Below are 20,271 nucleotides of genomic sequence, written 5' to 3' on the forward strand. Positions count from 1 at the left end.
AAAAAAATCAAGTGATTTAAGTATAAACAGAAAGAGGAAAATCAGAAAAACTTTTTCTATAAGCTTTGTGTTTTTTTAAAGCAGATTTAACATGATATCAAAGTGTTGGTTTTTAAAATAGCATTGACAAGCATTGGTCTTTTCATGTTACCATTAACTTAGGGACAAGGATTTAACTTCTAATCTAAAACAGTCTCAGCTTAGCACACATTGTAAAAAGAAAAATCTGAAATCAAATCTACCAATACTTAAAATAAAAGAATAGAAAATTTTAATATTTATGTGTTTCTTGATTAAAGAATGCATGCCCACTGTAAGAGTCCAGTAATATTACCTTATAGTGAGTATGCCTTCTTTTCTTTGATCAAGAAAAACACAGATATTAAAAGACAGAATTACAATATGTTCAGATCTAGGTAATTGATATTTTTATAGTTTATATATGGTTTTAGAACACTGACCAGTTTCATCAGATTGCCTGACTGGCTAGCACATTCCTTAATCCACAATACTAATAGCTTCTAGAATAGCAGTCAATATATTCAGAATTAATTACTAAAGAGAACATCTAACGCTGAATAGGAATTCCATTTAAAAGCATGGTTCTCCGAACAAGCGTTTATATTTAGTGTCAATGCAATCCTGAAGAAGATGGACAAGACACTGACCATCTGTTTCAGAGAGTCACAGGATATCAGCATCAGAACCTCCTAGATCATCTAGAGCAGTGGGCAAGGGAGAATAAGAGTGTAAACAAGCCCCCCAGGTGAATTTCTGATACACACCCCCACACAGAGACAACCTAGAGAATCACCAATTTGGCCCAAGCATATCAGTTTACAGACAAGAAAACTGGGGTCCAAGAAAGTAACCAGTCGCTAAGGTTGGACCAGAACCCAAGTGTTCTGACTCCACATCTGGTCTTATTTCAATTGCACTAAGCCAGAGTGGAAGGACCTTTTGCAAATTAACATAGAACTAGTCAGCACCAGTATGTTCTCCTTAAGTCAGGTGTCCAAACAAGCTTTGATACTACATCAGAGCCTCTTATTCTAACAAAAGGCACAAAGATTATGGTTGCTGATTTTTGTTGTTATTGCTATGGTGGGTTTTGATTTTGGAAAGTAGAGGGAAGTTTAACTAAGACCTAAGCTAAAGTATCATTAAAACTTGAGACACTAACAGCATCTACAGTGAGAGAAAAAGAGAAGTTGGACCAACCACACACCCCGTACACACACACACATACACACACACAATGTGGTGATGATGGGGTTCTATTTATCACTGTGTTCACTGCAAAACTGTTGGAGGAGAGAGGGATTTCTGAGTGTCCTCAGCACTGGGTGGAGACAAGGTCGGGTGGGAAGGGGAGGACGTTGCTTCAAGTCCTTTTCTCTCTAGCTGAGTCATGGAACAGCCACGATGGTCTCCAAAAAATGTCTACAGCCCTCCGTGGCCAGGGAAAAGGTCACCAAAGACACAGAGCTTGTGAATTTGGGGAAGTGGGTGAAAGGGGACTGTGAAACATCTAAAATGGAATTGCAGTCTCTTTGCAAATTCATCTAAGTTGAAACTTCTTATCCCAAGGCCATCATTCCCCTGCACTGAGTCTATTGCACACAGCTGGCATTTTAATCAGACAGAATCTGGCGTTTCTGTCATTAGCAGAGGTCAACAGCAATACCTTCAACTCTATCTTCCTTTATTTTACAAGCATTGGGATTCCGAATATCTTCACTTAATGCATGCCCAACACTAAAGGTGAATAATAATTTGTTCTGATAGAGCCTTGGCACAGTGTTAATCAAGAAGAGTTGCACAAATTACAGGAGGCTTATTCTATTCTCAAAATTAAAAAAGAAAAATACAGTACTCCAAAGTATTGGTATATGACTGTTCAGAAATTACAACTGATATCTACTGATCCCTACTACTTGCCTGATATTGTGCTAATTGATTTATATAAATAATCATATTTAATCCTCACAACAACTCTATTATGTTGATGCAAATTTACATTTGGAGAAACTGAGGCTTTACAGAAATTGAGTACCCCACCTAAGCTGGAATTCAAATCCAAATTTGTCTAACAACAAAGACTATTTTTGATGCTTTATTTGCTCTAATTTCATTCACGTGGCATCACACAAACCTTTAAGACATCCTACTATGATTTAAAATTCATATGAATACTTGGTATTTGAATTATATATACAGTTTGGGCAGAAATTGATTAATTAAACTGTGTGTATGTGTCAAATTCTTGACCATTCCAAGTTGGAGTTCCCCTAATGATATCATAAAAGAACCTCTGATGACCCCAAAGAAGAATCACCCACTGGAAGTTTCCACAAATGCCAACTCATTTCTTGGAGTTCAGTAAAGATAGATTGAGCGGTATCAGCTAGACTAAACTAGTCAATGACTTCTGTCTTTAGGTGGCTGAAATATTATTTTCCCAGCATATAGCAAATATTCTCAAGGCAATGACTTAACTTAAAAGGAAACATTGAACATACACATTTTTCCTCTTAAAGAAAATAAATAATATATCTCAATCTCCTTAATCCTGGGCCACAATGAAGATACAAGCTAGACACGGAGCCATTTTCTGAATAATAGTCATATCTACCTTTTTTTCTCACTCTTGCTCATCTTTAGTCGATGGGACTCCGTCTTTTTTTTTTTTTTTTTATTGTGTTGCATCTGATGCTTTTATTCAATAACCAAAATTTGAGGGCATTCTGTGATGTTTTTTTAATTTGACACAAAATTAAATACATTACCAAGGAAAAATGAAACTGAAAGAACCAGGTCAAGATAGTAGCCCAACCGTGATTCTACTGGCATCACAATTGCTGATAAGAGATACAAAATGCCCAAGTCAATCAGTCCTGGGAACTTCGACCCGAATATCTATGAAAAGGAGTGTCTAGGGTGGGTGGAGGGGACTGGAAACCACTTTCAATTGCTGGTAGAATAATTTTGCACCCTCAAGCAGGCAAATGTATATCATGACTTTTTTACGCTGCTCATTTTTGTGGTGTTCCTTAAGCAAAATCTCTTGAATCAAGAAGTCTGACTAATGGGACAAAACCTACATAGCAGTCCTATTTTATCGAGTTTCTCATCCTATTAAGTTGGTGGCTTGGTTTAGAATAAAGATTAATTACTTGATTGTGGTTAATGCATAGTCAGGCCGAATTAATTTATTAATGAGAGGCTAGCTATTTTTATCACATTCTGTGCATCCCAGTTGACTTCGATCCGTAAATTTCATAGAAATGAATATTTTAAAGTAGGATATTTGGCCTTTGCCTTTCACCCATTTGATGCCTCTCTGAATTAAATTATTAAACTTGTAAATATACACAGTCTTTCAGAGTGACCTTGCTGACCTATTTTGACAACAGGATCTTGGCTCCTCCATGACTTGCCCTGATGAGTCCTTGGTTAGATGATCATTTCTGATCAATTTAATTGAAGCAAGTTAGACTTTTAAAGCGCTAGTCATGGGTGTAAGCTTGACTAGCTTGCTGTGTTCCATTTGGTGCTTAGAAATCCAGGCACTGAGTGAATGTTTTTCAATTGTGTCTTTAGCTTAATTTTTCACTCTTCCTAACATAAGCGATCAATCTTAATCCTCCTATCTGGCCACATGTTGTTTTCCCAAACTAAAGCTATATGCCTCAAGATCTTTGCCTTCTTTTGTGTGGCAGATGACACCATACACTGACAGAGAATAAAAAAGTTACACTCAGCCCACGTGTGGAATTTAAACACATAAGCCCCCCATACACGGATAATTCAAAGTGACAATCCCTCCTTTTTTTCTCCTACTTCATGATGCAGAGTAACAGTCACAAATAAACATTCCTCTTTTGGGTGGTGCTGAATGTAAAGAAAAGAGCAAGAGAATGGCACCTCAGTGCAGACAATGTGTAGCAAAAAGCCCAGACAAATCACAATTCTTAGCAGACACTCTGATAAGGTTTCCAGGACACAGCGTTGAGAAGAGTGAATTATCTAGTAAGATACATCACACACTTCAGTGCCTCCTGGTTAACCCAGCCATGTCATCTGTGCCAAAATTCAAATTTAACACAGTGTCCTCCTTCGCCCCAATGTAATTCTATTTCCAGTTCTGCCAGACTCAGCTCTGCAAAGCATCAGTATTCTCTTAAAAAAAAAAAAAAAAAAAAGAAAAGTATAAGCTTAAATTTTGGGCCATCTATCAGTCATACCCCTTGAATTAAGGACTACACCAAGTAAGGTATTTTCTATGGGAGATGCCCCCAGCAGGCTCCATCCCAGGGATATTGAAATGGAAGTAGAAACGATTGCATGGGTAACTTACCAGCTCCTGAGGTCTGAATGGCTGCAGCAGCCCCAATGCTTTACCTGATCCCTTGCTCTCTGTTTCTCTCCCCCTCTCTCTCCCTCTTTCTCTTGTGTACAGATTGCAGGGAACCTAAAGAACTCGCAGGGACAGTGTTTCGAATGACTTAAGAAAGAGAACAGGAACAATACTTCGTTCTCTTTTTCTCAGATGAGTACCTTCGGGAAGAAGGAAGGAAGGGAGGGGAGAGGGAGGAAGTCAACAACCCTTTGCTTTCCTGAAAAAAAATAAGGAAACAGAAGATAGACATCTCATTTTCTCTTAAACAAAATGTTGGAAGGCACAAAAAAAAAAAAAAATCTTTGAAAAAAAGGAATTCCTCAAGTATGCTCTGCTCTGGGAGCTTTAAAGAGATGAAATGCCTTAGTGGCCTGTCCTGTCCAAACAAATGGCGTTCCAGAAAGGCAGGCGCTCCTGAGTTTGCAGCCGCTGGTATCTGGTTTGCAGAACTAACACGGCCAAAAGGGAACAAATCATGTCATATTGGCTCTGAGCAGGGGAAGGTTTGGTCTGTTTTGCTAACTGAGGCAACCTGCAGCCTGTAAGACTGGGCAGCACAGCTGGCCAGCCAGGGCTTCTGGCTTTTTCTAGGCCCTGTGAAACACCAGAATCAAGCATTGCTTCAATTCCTCAGCCTGACTCTAGATCCTCAGAGTTCTTCCAGGATCAAAGAGCAGATGTATACACTGGTCAGTGAGCTTTATGCAATGAGCAAAATTCAGCTTCCATCTTTGCTGGTGGATGCAAAAGGAAAAAAACAAACCCACTTACCACATTGCAGTCAGACATGGCTAGCTCAGAACTGCTGTTTATACTGTCCCATCCTTTGTGTGCTTAAGGTTCCTTGGATTTAGTCACCTTTGGAAAATCTGGCAGGTGATTTCTAATTTGTTTTCAAAAGGCAGTGGAAGGCATAGATCTTAGATCTTAGATAAATCAGCCACAGTTTTTGAGAAGGGATGGGGAAGCTGAGTTGAAGGAGCAGAGAAAACGCAAGTGGTGGAGGGGGGTGGTGGGGGGAAGATAATATCCTTCACCAAGTCTGGCGCACTTGGGGGCTCAGCATGCAGGTGTGAGCTGTTTAGAGTGAACTGCACTTAGGAATATACTTGGTTTACAAGTCTCCCACTTGTTTTGTGTTCTTGTGCACTTCATTCATCTGGTTAAGACCATTTTCACCACCAACAGGAACTAGCAGTTATGTGGACTTTTGTGGCAGCAGAAGAAAAACCAGGCTTAAGTTACTTCCTTTATTTTACCAAATTGTGAAAAAAAAAATGTGGTAGAGAATTACACCTGATCTCAAGGAGCTATTAAAGCGAGTTCAGGGAAAGAACAATTCTGATTCAGTCTCCATGTAAGGCTGCTATTGTGTCCTATGGTCTATACGATAATGCCTTGATGCTAACAGTTGTCATCCTCCATTGTCTATCTACTTACTTATCTATCATCTATCTCATATATTGATCCATCAATCTATCGATCATATGTGTATGTCTAACAGAGAGGAAGAAGATATTGTTTAGTAGGTTTGTAAGAGTGAGGACAGAGTCTAATTCTACATATTTGCCATGGTACCAATACCAGCATGACACACAGCACTGGATTTAGTGTGTGGGTGACTCACCCTCTATATCTATAGAAAACATGACGCCCAGAGACAGAGTCTCTATAGTTTGTCCAAGGTCACATACATCAGCGCAAAAAACAAAATGTCCATCTGTCTTCTGATTCCAGCTCTAGTGCTCTTTGCTCTCTGCCCTTTGTAGAAACGAGAAAGAAAATTTAAATGAAAACCTAAGAAAGCAAGACAAGGCCATGAGAGAACAGAGTGGGAAGGAGGAGGTACTGACTCTTTTTAAGGGTCAGTGATATTGGGAGGAAACCTTTGAACACTTGGGAGACTCAAAAGCACTTTATAAAGTTAGAATCAAAAAGGAAGTAAGTGGGGTGAGGTCAGGGTGAGTGAGGAGAAACAGGGAAAGGGTGGACTAGGTTTCTGTGGCATCAATGCGTGAAGAAAACGAGGGGATTTGAGGAATAGACAAGCTCAGGCTGCAGAATCCTGGCAGGAGTGAAAATGTCTCTGATCACCTGCAGAATCAATCACAGCCACTGCCAACAGCCCTTTTCATGCTCGCATTCCTCTTTGCAGCCTCAGGGCAAGGCCAGGGCTGAGCCCCAGGAGTCCAGTCAGAATCCAGAGGATTTCCCTTTTAAGTCTGCAGCATGTGGGGACTGTCACGTTGAGGCCTGTTGTTTTCTCCAAACCAGCTGACCCGCCTAAAGACAGCCTTGGCGGTGACATGTCCCAGCCAAGAGACAGCACAGCTTTGATTTGATGGAGCCGCGTCCACTTGGGATCTGGCGACATCCACAGAGCTAGCCAGAGGCTTCTCAACCCTGCCATGAGCCAAGCTATTTCATTCCTCTAATCCTGCTTAAGAGATTCAGAGAATAGGCTTTTCATTCTCTGTGCTGCCAATCACATAAAAATAATCCTCTAATACCTGGAAAACCATCCACTGGGACCCCTAGAAGTGGGAATTCCTAAGTCCCTTCCATTAGGGTGCACAGGAGAGATTTCTAATTAGGTCACGCAAGCAGCAAGCTTCTGCTCCAGCTATCCCATGGTTTATTTGGATCCTGATGGAAAGTGAAGGGAATCGATATTTGTACTGCAGACAAGTGAGGAAAAGCATGGGTAGAAATGGAACAAGCCCTTGCTCTCATCTCACCCCTCAGGTAAGTCCTAAATTGTGTGTCATATTATAGAGATCATCTGAGTAGGGACAAATGTCTGCAAGGCCCTGCCACTGGATAGGGGGACAAGGAGAAAAACCAAGGTGTGAAATTCAATGAGGGCAAGGCAGTGACCCCAGTACTCAGGAGTCATACCACAGAAACATGAGCTCTCCCCGAAAAATTATCCTGAACTCTAGGATCACCTGTTTGGGGCCAATGAACTTTAACAAAATTAACAGATCTGAATAACCAGCACCCAGATCCAGCAGCATCACATAAGACCACCCACACCGTAACCCAGCAGTCATGACCACCCACAGGAGTGGTACTCAGGTGACTTCTGACACCACAGATGTGTATTACCTGTTTTTGAACTTGTATTTTAAAATGGCATTGGTTTGTGTTTTTTTGTTTCTCATTTTTTTGCCTCATAATTACATCTGTGAGACTCATCCCCATGGTTGAGTATAGTTGTAGTTCGTTCATGTTCCTTGCTGGGTAGTACTTCATTCGGTAAATATACCATAGTATATCATTGTTCTATTGAGGAGGAACATTTGGGTTATTTCTAGTTTGGGACCATGATGAACAAATGGGCTGCTAGGAATATTCCAGTGCATGTCAGATTCCTTTTTTAAAACCTGAGGCAGCACTGACCCCCTTCCCAGGAAGACTGTCCACTCCAGTGATTCACACGCCCTTTTTGTTTGATTTCTTTGGGCATCCACTTCCTCCCATACAGGATGCATGGCATAGATTTTTTTAAAATTCAAATAAATTTGGTTTGAGGACATGGTGATGCCCTTGGATGAATTCCCCAGGAAAAGCTTGGCAGAGATCCCAAGGAGCTTCAAAATGGGTTGGAAACCCCTGTTCTCACTTCCTGCAGCAACCTGGAGACACTGGTTCCTGTTGCTCTGAGTCACGCTTCACGGTTCCCCATCTCCCTCACAGAGTTTATGGAAAGTGCTTCTCTCCTCCCTCCTCTGGGCTTCTCGAGCCATGCGGTTTCATTATATTAACGTGCAGAAGGGATGGCCAAGTCTCAGGCCTGAAACCGCTTTGAAACTTCCTTTGTTTCTTTGATTTATTCCCTTCATCTTGCCAAGCCCCAACTCTTAAAAATGTAAGCCTATTCATTTCTTTCTTCCTTTTTAGTTTTTCTCATAACTGTTTATGAATTCTGCATAAACAGATGATATGGAGAATTCATTTAAACAAGTTACTGGAAGTCTGCTTTACGCATCCAGTCTCCTCCTTTGATAAGTAGGGATCATAACACTGATCTTGTATTTGGAGTAAATAAGAAGAATAGTTAATACTTTACACATACTTAGCATGTGCCAGGCACTGTTCTAAACACTTTACATGTAATAGCTTATTTAATCCTTACAACAGTCCTATAAAGTAGGTACTATTATCATCCTTCCCTTTTTATAGATGAGGAAACTGAGGCATGGAGAATTACAATACTTTCCCAACATCATAATTAATAGGTATTCAAAATCAGCGAATTCTGATTCCAAGCCTACGATGGTGAAGTTCACCTTAGCTAGGTTAGTTGTCCAGTTGCTTGGTCAAGCAAGCACTGGCCTAGTGGTTACTGTGAAGGTATTTCGTGGATTTAAATCATCCGTCAGTTGATTCCATCTATGGCTGATTATATCTACAATCAACAAAGAAGTCTGGCCTCTGCAATGAGGTCATTGGATGAGAGAGGTCTCATCCAATCATAAGAAGGCCTTAAACGGAGGAACTGATGATTTCAGCAGTCAGAAAGAATTTCTAGCTCTACTTCAGCCAGCCAGCTTCTCCTAGGGAATTCATCAAAACCTTCCTCCTGTCGGTTCTGTTTCTCTGGAGAACCCTGACTAATCTGGAACCCTAGTTTTTAACCACTAAGCTAACTCGCCCTGCCCTCTAAATAAGACACTGTTTATCACATAGTAAAAACTCAACGAATGGTTCCTAAAATCAGGAAACATGTTTTATAATATAAAAAGCAAAATGTATGAAACAGAGCTTTATTCAGCAACCATTTAATGAGCTTGTCTTATGGACCAGAAGGCTCCATGCTATGTGTGGTTGATGTGTGTCTGGGTTTTACTGCCTGGTGGAGGAGAGACACATTAAACAAATCATACCTGAATACCCAAACAATTACAGTGCGATCAGTGCTCTAAAGAGGATGTCTGGGAGTTAGCAGAGCATATAGCAGGGTACCAAATCTGGATAGGAAGGTCAAGAAAGGTTTTCCTGAGAAAATGATAGCTAAGCTGAGACATGAAGAGTGAGCACGCATGAGCCATGCAAAGATGGGGAAGGGCAGCTCATGGAGGGGCTCTGAACTTGATCCTAAAATGGATGTGAAATCATTAAAGGAGTTTAGCCAGGGGAGTGACATGATCAGATCTGCATTTTAGGAAGACAATTTTGGTCACTGTGCAAATAGTGGATTATGGAGGGGCAAGATTGGATGCACCTGAGCAGTTGTAGAATCTAGTCCAAACATGACGTTCATTAAGAACTATCATGGCTAATGGATGGGATTCTCCTGCTTGCAGTTGTAGACTCTCTCAGTTCCTTGGTGTGGTGGTTGACCATCCTCACCTCCTCATCGGCTAACCTGGTTAAGTCCAATGATCTTTTAAGTCCCCTCTCAATTTAGAGGTGGAGTGGACACTGCCATCCCAGGGTCCTCAGGATGGAGGAATAAAATATGGATTAGAGTGGACTTACTGGTGTTCTACTATAGAATTATTGTGACTCTAGCAAGGAAGAAATTATATCATTAATGTGGAGACAGTGGCCACGGGAGTTGCTGAAGGCAGGGAGAGGGAAAAGGAGGTGCGATATGGGGGCATTTTTGGGACTCGGAGTTGTCCTCAATGATATTGCAGGAACGGATGCAGGGCATTATATATCCTGCCATAACCCACTGAATAGACTGGGAGAGAGTGTAAACTACAATGTAACTATAATCCATACTGTGTTGCAGTGTTCCAAAATGTACTCATCAAATGCAATGTATGTAGCACACTAATGAAAGAAGTTGTCGATGTGGGAGGAGTGGGGGTGTATGGGGGATATGGGGAGTGGGGTATATGGGAACCTCATATTTTTTAATGGAACATTTTGTGTGATTTATGCATCTTTTTAAAAAAAAGGTAAAGAAGTTTAAAAATTAAAAGAACTATCAGAAAATGCAGGTAGACATGCTCATGCCTACAGATGTCATGGGATGACAGATTTTACGAGCTCCACTCATATGTGGTATGCAACAGAGCCTGCTGGAGAATGAATACCAGCATACAAATAGCTGACTTGTGAAAGATCCATTCTTTTGAACAGCCACTCCTTCTAGTATGCCCCATCCACAACCCCGGTCTCCAAAGCCTCCACCAGCATAGTACCTACCTAGCTTCACCCCCATGCCTGGTCTACTTGCCCTCCCATCACTGTCCCAAGGTGTATCCCTATCCCTCAATTTCTTAACACCCAGGCAACAGGGAGTTCCTTTTTCCCTAGCATATGCCCAGCAAAAAGTTGGCATCATCCTCAGCTGGCCCGGAAGTGGTATGTTTGGGGGACTGGTTGGGGAAAATGCACACTAGGCATGCCATGTTAGAAACTTGGTCTAAAATTTTTAAGGATAGTCTGGTACATGTGGTAGGTTCATAGTGTTATAATTTTGGTTTGTAGCACATTATGGGTCTTAAGGACTGGCCCAGTAGCATGTGGTTTCTACAGGAAAACACATTCTGAGCTCCAAATACATGATGTAAACTAACAAGCCTTTTTAAGTTGGGGAATGGCAGCAGTTGTATGAAAAAGCTACCATGGCTTTATTACTGGGTCAGAGGTAAGTGGCGTCCTCCTTGTATTTACTTTCATAATTCAGTAGAGCCCACCTTTTCAAAGAACTCCTCAAGGGTGACTGTAAAGGCTTTTACTCAAGGCTTTCCCCAAGGACCCTAGGATTTTATGTGTCTGTGGCACACAAGGGAAAATAAATAACTATTTCTATATGATAAATTAAATATTAATAAAAACCCTGACTTGATAAAGTTTACTAACAGTTCAATATCATTATTTTCCATGGATCCCACACCCTTCCTTAACCTATACTAGGACCTAAACAGTCTGAGGAAAAATAGCACTGATCATTGGTCCATGGTGGGTGATTCACGGTCTCTTCAAAAATGGCTGGTTTTCCTCAAGGCTTTATTCCTCAGTGCCAAGTTCTGTCACAGAAGCATCCACCAAATCTCCTGAGAACATAATGATTAACACCCAAAGCCCCACAATTACCCCGTTATCACACAGCTCTGCATAGGTGAAGCCCAAGGTTGCTGCAACTCTAAGAAAAACCCACAACCTGTCCTACTTCTCAATCTTCTGGGATCCAACTTTCACCAGGGGTCAGGCTTCTCTCTTCTTCAACTCCATAGCCATTCCTTATAGCCTCATTAGAGCTAATCAGTGGTAAACTCAAATACTTCATTAGCAGGTAAATGGCCCATATGTCATGCAACAGGGACTGGTGGGGAACATGGCAAAATGAAAACCTATGTCCCACATGGTTTGTGACGATATGAGAATGTAGGACTATTGTGACCAAATATTACTTTTAAAAATAAGATACAAATCTGAATTGCTACGTGGAATTTCCTCATTTAAAAATTTTAGAATTTGAAATAGACTGGTTTTAGAAGATACTAAGGAATTAATAATTTTGTTGTGTATAATGGTCTGGTGATTTTGCTTAAAATATACATAGTGAGGTATTTACAGATGAAATGACATTTGTTTTTGTTTTAAAATGAAATGTCTTTGGTTTTGTTTTAAAATTTTCCAAGGAAAAAAATTATATACATAAAGGGAACCTTAGTGTGATGGTTTGAAAATAGGTCCGCAAATTCTTTGTTACTCCTCTCTTTAAGAGATGGAACCTAATTCCCCTTTCCTTGAGTGTGGGCTGGACTTAGCAATATGTTTCTAACAAATAGGATAAGGCTGGGGTGATGGAAAGTGACTTGGGAGACTAGGTCATAAAAAGTAATGAGACTTCCTCCTTATTCACTCTATCACAAATCTCTTATTTTGGGGAAAGTAACTGCCATGTCATGAGGAAACTCAAGTAGTGTATAGAAAAGGCCTCCTGCCAACAGCCCCATGAGTGCGCCATCTTGGAAACAGACCACCCTGCCCAGTCAAAACTTCAGGTAACTGCAGCCTCACGAGAGACACTAAGGTGAACTACACAGCTAAACTGTTTACTAACTTCTGATCGAAAGAGACTGTAAGATAATAAATGCTTATTTTTTTAAAGCCACTAAGTTTTGGAGTAATTTTCTATGCCACAAAGGTAATTAATTCACCCAGCAACTGGGGGCTGACAGTTTGCAACTTTTATTTGGCCATAGCCTTTCAAACCAGTATCCCAGATAGAGACAGTCACAGGTGACTCTCAGAATTTTATTCTGAAACTCAAAAAAGCTGCTAACTGCTGCACCACCTCTATCCCACCACCAACCAAGGGGATCTACTTTAAAGTATTCAATATTTTTCCATCACTTTATCACATTTGGAATACCAGAGGGGAATTTAATAGTGACTCCGGGAATGAATATAATAGACTATGGAACTCTGGATTTAAAAATTTCTTTCTGACATTTGTCAGTGAGGGAGAGTTGATTCTGTCTGAAGCCAGTTTTCTTTTTAGGCCTTTCTTCTTGCTAGATTTTAAATTGAGAAGGGCCAAAAGATCAGCAGCTAATTTATTTTATGTAGTAGCAAAGTCCACACTTAAAACTGCAGGTGCTTACATGGTGCCAGTTAATGATTTGAAAGTTTTATGTTGGAAAGACGATATTTTCTTTAAAAGAAAGAAATCAACTGAACCCTCTCACTACCAGCACCATCATTCTAAATCTTAGTTGGACTCTAAGACAGACAACAGAATGCAAATTGCAAGAGAACCTGGACTTTGTTGGTTTGTTGCTGTATGTCTAGCATCTGTGACAGTTACCTGGAACATGGAAGTTACTTAATAAATTTTTGGTTTTGAAAGAATGAATGCGTGAACGGACAAATGAACAAATGAGACCAAAGGGGAGTGGCTCCTTTCAGAGGAGAGGCGTGGAGCTCCATCCACTGGGCATTCTCTTTGTTCCCTCCCTTTCCCCATCTCACTCTCAAAATATCATCACCAAGACATCTTCGAGGCAACCTAAGACTCCTTGAGAAACACAGTTTTAAGTCTAAGGAATGGGAACAACACCTTCAGAAAAGATCTGAGCAGACTTGGCTTCCACTTACTGGCTGCCAGGCCCTGGCAGTGGGCTTTCTCACTCTTCTTTGGTCCTGGTTTCTTCTTCTGCAAAATGAGATGAAAGCTTCTAGCTTTAACATCAGAGGTCTCACAAGTCTGTCCAGGCTTCCCCTTCTCTTAACACCCACCCCAAAGGACACAAGTCACCACTTGTGAGGCTCTTTGAAGCTGACAAACCAGAGGCCTCAGAGTGATGTGACCAGAGGCACACAGCTTGGCAGATGACCTAATACGACTGATGTTCAAAGTAGCTGTCAGTGAATAGAAGGCGGCCTGCACAAAGGACCAGCCAAAAATAAAGAGTGAGGTGAAAAGGGAAAAAAAAAAAAAGAAGAAAAGAAAGAAGCACAGCAAGGTAGGGCTCTGGGGTCACTTGTGTTTCCTCTGTTCTACCCTCCTTCCTCTCCTCCTCCGCCCAGTCCTCTAACAGCCCCCTCCTCCCTCTTCCAAAAGAAATGTTGAAAGCTTTCTTTTGGGAAAAGAGTAGTTTGCTTAGACTGCTGCTATTTACCTTTGGTAGGACAACCACTGGTGGTGAATTCAAACCCAGGAAAAGGCTTCTGGTTACAGGAAGGGCTGCAGATGGGCCTGATGACTTGACATGATGATGCTTGGGTTGTTCCTTTCCCCATTGGGGTTCAGCCCTTTGCCTCGACATCAGACAACCAGCCTTCAGCTCTTTCTTGGACTTTGCCCGCTCCTCCCTTCATGGGGATATTGCCCCTGAAGCAATAAATAGAGGGAGGGGTGGAAGGGTGGGTGGGCAAGGAAGGGGGAGAAAAGAGGAAAAAAGACTTATGTTACCTTATTGCTGGTCTAATATGGAAAATATAATAATTAGAATGGGCAGAAAACTTTGAATTTATATTTTGGGGTTTGTTAGTTTATTTGTTTTCATTGAACAAACATTTCATAAAAATTAACCTCCATAAACTAAGAAGCCACATTTGCCACAACAGGGCTGCTACTCTGCCCAGGAAAATCCATCTCTTTGCAGGTAATTCCAGAAATCTGTGGTTTATTTATGAAAGGGAAGGGGAAAGAACGTGTCTTCTTACTTTTCAAAGGATTTATTCATGAAACCTACTCACACTAAGAGTTGGTATACTATTAATAAATTGTGGGGGAAAGGAAGGGAATAGAATTGAGGAAACAAATGATGTTAAATAATAAAATCCTCTGGGCCTCCCCCTTGTCCCCCAAATTTCTTTCCTCTAATTCCACTTCAAAAATCCCCATAGCTCCAAGAAGCACTAGACTTTCTGGTCGGGTCATTCTCAAATTTACTGTGAAGATTTCACTTCTCTTTCTCACAAATATTTTAGATATTTGCATCAAAATCTTTGTCTTTCAGAGAGCTCACAGCATCCTGTCTCCTTCAGAAGGCCATCTCCAACCAAAATGGGAATAAAGCACTGCTATTCTTCTCTCCATTCTCCCACTCCTATCTTGGTATTATGAGCTTCTCATATACAGGATTTTCCAGTGTAGTGAAAAGTGGCAACTTCACATCTACGAAAAAATTTCCCCCAAATTTCTCCAAGAGCAGTTCATTAAACCCTGGCTGCAGTATTCTACTTGGCATGTAATCACTTGTAACTGAAGACACTGTGTTCTTGCAATATTTTCCCCCTTAACTTTTGGTTTCAGCAGTAGACTCAGATGTGCCTACACATGTATATGTGTTTAAATTTATTCTCAATTTGCTCTCCTTACTCCATCTGTAAATTTGTCTTTTTCCAAATTAGGGAAATTTTCATCTATTATTTTTTCAAATTTTCTTCTGACGCATTTATTCTTCTTTTCTCTTTCACTGACTCCAATCACACGTCAGACCTTTTGATACTGTTCCACAGGTCTCTGAGATTCTACTCATTTTAAAAGTCTATCTTCTCTCTGTTCTTCACATTAAATACTTTCTATTGAAATATTTTAAGTTCACTAATTTCTCTATCTCATTTTACAGTTAAGCCCATCTAGTGAATTTTTATTGTAGATATTGTAATTTTCAGTTTTAGAATTTCCATTTTATTCTTCTTTCTATAGGTTCTATTTTTTTTACTGAGATTTCCAGTCTTTTCATTCATTAAGAACATATTGCCTTTATGTCCTCGAAAATAGTTATAAAAGCCATTTTTAAATCTTTTCTGCTAATTCTATCATCTGGATCATCCCCAGTTTGGTCTCCATTGACTGTCTTTTCTCTTTAGACTGAGCCATATTTTTCTGTTTCTTCATATGCTGAATAATTTTGAATTGTATCCTGGACATTTTGAATAATACATCGTCTAGTCTTTGTATTCTGTTATGCTCTTGTGAAGAACTTTTTTTCTTAGGTGGGCAGTTCACTTGGCTGAATTCAAACTACAAATTCTGTCTGCCCTGAAATAGGCAGAAGCTTAAAACCAATGTCGGTTTTTTAGGCTTAGCTGGAATGCTTGAAGTCTGCCTACACATGAGATTCAGGGTTTAGATAGACACTTGGAAATGCAAGGTTTTGGTCTTACTCCCTCTGACTCCTCCATGTTATTTCTCCTTCACTTTCTAGAAGCTGTGATTGCCTTAAACTCTGACCTCTGGTTTCTACATCACTTTTAGGCACTATGTGCAACAATGGGTGCAATCTACTCTCAGGATAAAAGCCATTTTTAAAAATCCCATAAAGTTCACATCATAACATTCCCTTCTTCAACTATATACTCCTCTCTGATATCTGCCTTCTTTTGTACCCTCCAGTAACTCCAGGTAACTGGGTTTGCGTTTTTTTTTTTTTTTTTTCCTATTCTGTCCAAAGTTTTTAGTTATTACCTACAGATTTAGTCTGATATGAGCTTACTAGGCCATGATAAGAAGTAGAGCTCCTATCCTTTTCATTCTTGAATAAATAACTACTTAAATGTTTTCTAAGATATTGCCAGTTCTTCTCTTTAGCAAATAGTTTTTGGCTCAGTTTTCCACTGTAGCTTAAAACAATAACTGTTTTGATTGTTCTTGGTTCTGTAGGCCAGCAATTTGGGCTGGGGTCACCTAGGTAGCTCTTCTGCTGGTCTTGTCTGAAGTTATACATGTGGTTGCAGTCATCTGGGGGCTCAATTGGGGCTATATGATCTGAGATGTTCTCACTCACTTGCAGTTTGTGCAGGCAGTTGGTTGGCCTCTCTAGGTGGTTTTATATCTTCAAAGAGGCCAGCCCATGCTTCTTTATAAGGATATCTCAGAGTTCTAAGAGGGTGATCGTAGAAGCTACAAGGCCTTTGAGTCCTATGCTTGAAACATAGGCATTGTCACTTTTACCACATTCTACTGATCAAGCAGGTCAAAAAGTCAGACTAGATTTAAGGGAATGGAGGACAGACTCTACCTTTCATTGTGAGGAGAGGCAAGGTTATATTGTGAAGGTATGTGCATATGGGTACAGGAGGAATTTGTGGACATATTTTGAAATCCATTATACTATTATAAAAAGATTATGGTGTGATAATAATGGTAATAAGTCTTATTTAATTGTAACACATGTTCAGATCTATCACCACACTCATCTATGAAACATCCATATGAAGAAGGGTAGGATACTTTTCTAATTCCTTTTTCATATATAGATAAACTGAGGAGTTGAGAGACAGTGATAAATAGAGCCAATATACATAATATAGAGAATGTAATCTGGTAAGGAATGATAGAGAAAGGAAAAGCACGGGAGGAAGTTAGAAGTGTGGGGATGAGGGAAAGTTTGCCATTTAATATAGGATGGTTAGGAAGGCCTCATAGAATAGCTGACTAGAGAAAAGTCTGAAAAAGAGGTGAGGGAAGGACAGAGAATTTTGGTTTGAAGGAAAAGTAAATACCTTTGGTAGAATTTGATATTATGTTTGTTTTATGGATCACTGGATATTCCATTATATTTTTCCTGAGTTTGTGGTACACAAGTTTATCCTATTGAATCCTAAAGGCCAGAAGTAGCCTATGACTTAAAATTGTCTTGTAAATCATTTCATAGCAGACTGGTTCTTTGAAAGGGCTTCATGAGTACAACATAATAATTTTTAGCATATATTATATCCTTGGCATATGTAAAGTACTTTATAGCGATTAATAAATTTATAACACATAATAAAGTAGAAATAGAAAACTATTAAAATTTGTCTTTCCTCTGATAATATATAAACTGCAACTTCTATTCCAAGTAATGGATGAGTAGGAAATTTGGAACAACTCTCCCATTAAGGAAACCTAAAAAAGTAGATGAAATATATATTTTTTTTAAATCTTAAGAGCTGGGAAGTGGATGTGGCTCAAGTAGTTGGGTTCTCACCTACCACATGGGAGGCCCAGGGTGCAGTTCCTGGGGCCTCCTGGAGAAGATGAACTGGCATGACCAGCTGGCACAGAGAGCTGATGTAACAAGATAACACAACAAAGAGAAAAAGAGGAAGGGCAATGAGAGACAAAACAAACCAAAGAGCTGAGGTGGTTCAATGATTGAGTGCCTCTCTGCCACATGGACGGTCCCAGGTTTGGTTCCCAGTACCTCCTAAAGAGAAGACGAGCAGACACAGAGAACACACAGTAAAAGGACACAGAGAGCAGACAGTGACTGCAAACAATGGGATAGAGGAAGGAGGAATAAATAAAATAAAATAAAGTAAAAGCTTTAAAAACAAAATCTTAAGAGCATCAAAGTGTGCTTAACAAGGTAATGTAGAATTATAAAGCCAAAGTCTTGAAGAAGAAACTTTTAACACCCAAATCTGATTTGGCCCTAAGGGCATTTGCCAATCCTAAAGAAACAGCTGCAAAACTGAGCTGTACTATTGACAAACTCCTGGGGCTAGGAGCAAAGGCAAGGTCCACAACCTGAAGGAGACAGGGATTCTAATAAACTACCCCCACTATAAGGTGGAATCCGAAGGAGGTGTGCTCTTGCGTAAGATGATCCAGGAATGAACCAGTCCCTGCATGGAATTGCTATTTGGCTGTACAACATCTGGACAGTCCAGAGAAATTCAAGTCTTGAACTTGATTAGAAATTGCCCCAGACTGGTAGCACCTCAGATGTCTGGCAGAGGCAAATGAAAACTTCTTTGGAAGAAGACACTATCATCCTAAGCCTCAAATTATTCTTACAAATAACTTAAAAATATGATGTCCAGGAAACTATCAAAAATCACCAGCAAACATGGAAACCAAGCACACTGAGCAAGAACTGGCAGATAAAGCAACACACAAACAGGCCCATGAACACTGGAGATAACAGCTATTGGAATTATTAGCCACAAGCTATAAAACAACTTTTCTAAGTTTGAAGAAGAAGGGAGAAAGAATTAGTCAAAAACAATATATTAAGATAAAATAGCTAAGAAATTTTTGGAACTAATGAAAGATATCAATCCACAGATTCAAGAATCCCAATAGATTCTACAAAGTATAAATTTTAAGAAAGAACTTCCAGACATACATAGTGAAACTATAGGAAACCAGAGACTATATACTAAAAACAGTCACAGGGAAAAGGACAGATTACCTTCAAAGAAGTGAAGTTGACAGCTGACTTTTAGAAATCAATAAATCAATAACAGAACTCAGAAGACAGAGAAATGATATCATCAACATGCTAAAAGAAAATAATTGCCCACTTAGAATTTTATTCCCAGCAAATATATATATAAATAATAAAGATGTTTAAGAAGCGAGAAAAAAAAAGTGTTATTAAAATTATGTAGAATTTTACATTGTGATGATAATAGCAAGTGAATTGTGATGTGGGTAAATGACATTAAAGTATTCTAATGTTTCTGAATTACACAGAACAAGGATAAAATAGGTATTTACATTAGATTCTGATAAATTAACAACACAAGGCATAATTTTTAGGCTAACCACTAGAAGAACATATAATTACTGTAAATATTCCAAATCAAGGGGAAAAATGAAAGAATTTCAGTCAATCCAAAAGAAGTAAGGAAACAAGAGAAAAAGAATCATAAAAGTAGGACATATTGAAATCATGAAATAAGGTGATAAATTAAACCCCAAATATAGCAATAATTACATTAACTATAAATAGATTGAACTTACCACCATTACTTTTTTTAAAAAGATTTTTTTAAAAATTTATTTCTCTTCCCTTCCCCCCTCCCCTCCATTGTCTGCTCTCTGTGTCCATGCACTATGTATTCTTCCGTGTCAGCTTGTATTCTTGTCAGCAGCACCAGGAATCTGTGTCTCTTCTTGTTGCATCATCTTGCTGGGTCAGCTCTCCATGTGTGCAGTGCCACTCCTGGGCAGGCTGAGCTTTTTCAAGTGGAGCGGCTCTCCTTACAAGGCGCACTCCTGTGGGGCTCCCCTACACGGGGGACACCCCTGCATGGCACAGCACTCCTTGCATGCATCAGCACTGCATGTGGGCCAGCTCACCACACGGGTCAGGAGGCCCTGGTTTGAATCCTGGACCTCCCATGTGGTAGGCGAATGCCCTATCAGTTGAGCCAAATCTGCTTCCCACCTTCATTACTTAATAAAGGCATGTTAGAGGGTTATGGAATATTAGAGAGGACACTAAGATGAGGGTAGAATACCTTAGTTCTAATCCTGGTTTAGTCATCAAATAGCCATTGAATTCTAAGTAAATGTCTGGACTTCGGTTTACTCAGGAAATGAGTATATTAGATTGGATAATGAACAAGCTTCATTCAGCCCTTAAATATTTAGAGACTGCTCCCAATGACCTCCATTTATCTCAGATCTTAAAATAGCCTCTTGTTGCTAAGGATTGTCATATTTCTAGAAGGAA

General features: G+C 39.8%; 1 protein-coding gene across 4 annotated transcripts in view; it reads right to left on the reverse strand.

Annotated features, from left to right (window-relative positions):
- Positions 1–20,271, reverse strand: part of ZNF366 (zinc finger protein 366) — a 109,099-nt gene that overhangs the window by 60,978 nt on the left and 27,850 nt on the right. Inside the window, exons 2-3 of one of the 4 annotated variants that reach the window (XM_012520330.4) lie at positions 13,993–14,204; positions 13,469–13,526 (exon numbers count right to left, since the gene is read on the reverse strand). The exons of 1 other annotated variant lie outside the window; for it this stretch is intronic. In XM_012520330.4, coding sequence (XP_012375784.1) covers positions 13,469–13,526; positions 13,993–14,139 — 205 coding nt within the window. In that variant the 5' untranslated portion in view covers positions 14,140–14,204. Of the gene's footprint in view, positions 1–4,360; positions 4,854–13,468; positions 13,527–13,992; positions 14,205–20,271 lie in introns of those variants that run through there. 2 more of the 4 variants (XM_058310010.1, XM_071208542.1) reach the window with 2 other exon arrangements.

This window comes from Dasypus novemcinctus, chromosome 2 (assembly GCF_030445035.2).
Source record: "Dasypus novemcinctus isolate mDasNov1 chromosome 2, mDasNov1.1.hap2, whole genome shotgun sequence".
NCBI classification, from domain to species: domain Eukaryota; kingdom Metazoa; phylum Chordata; class Mammalia; order Cingulata; family Dasypodidae; genus Dasypus; species Dasypus novemcinctus.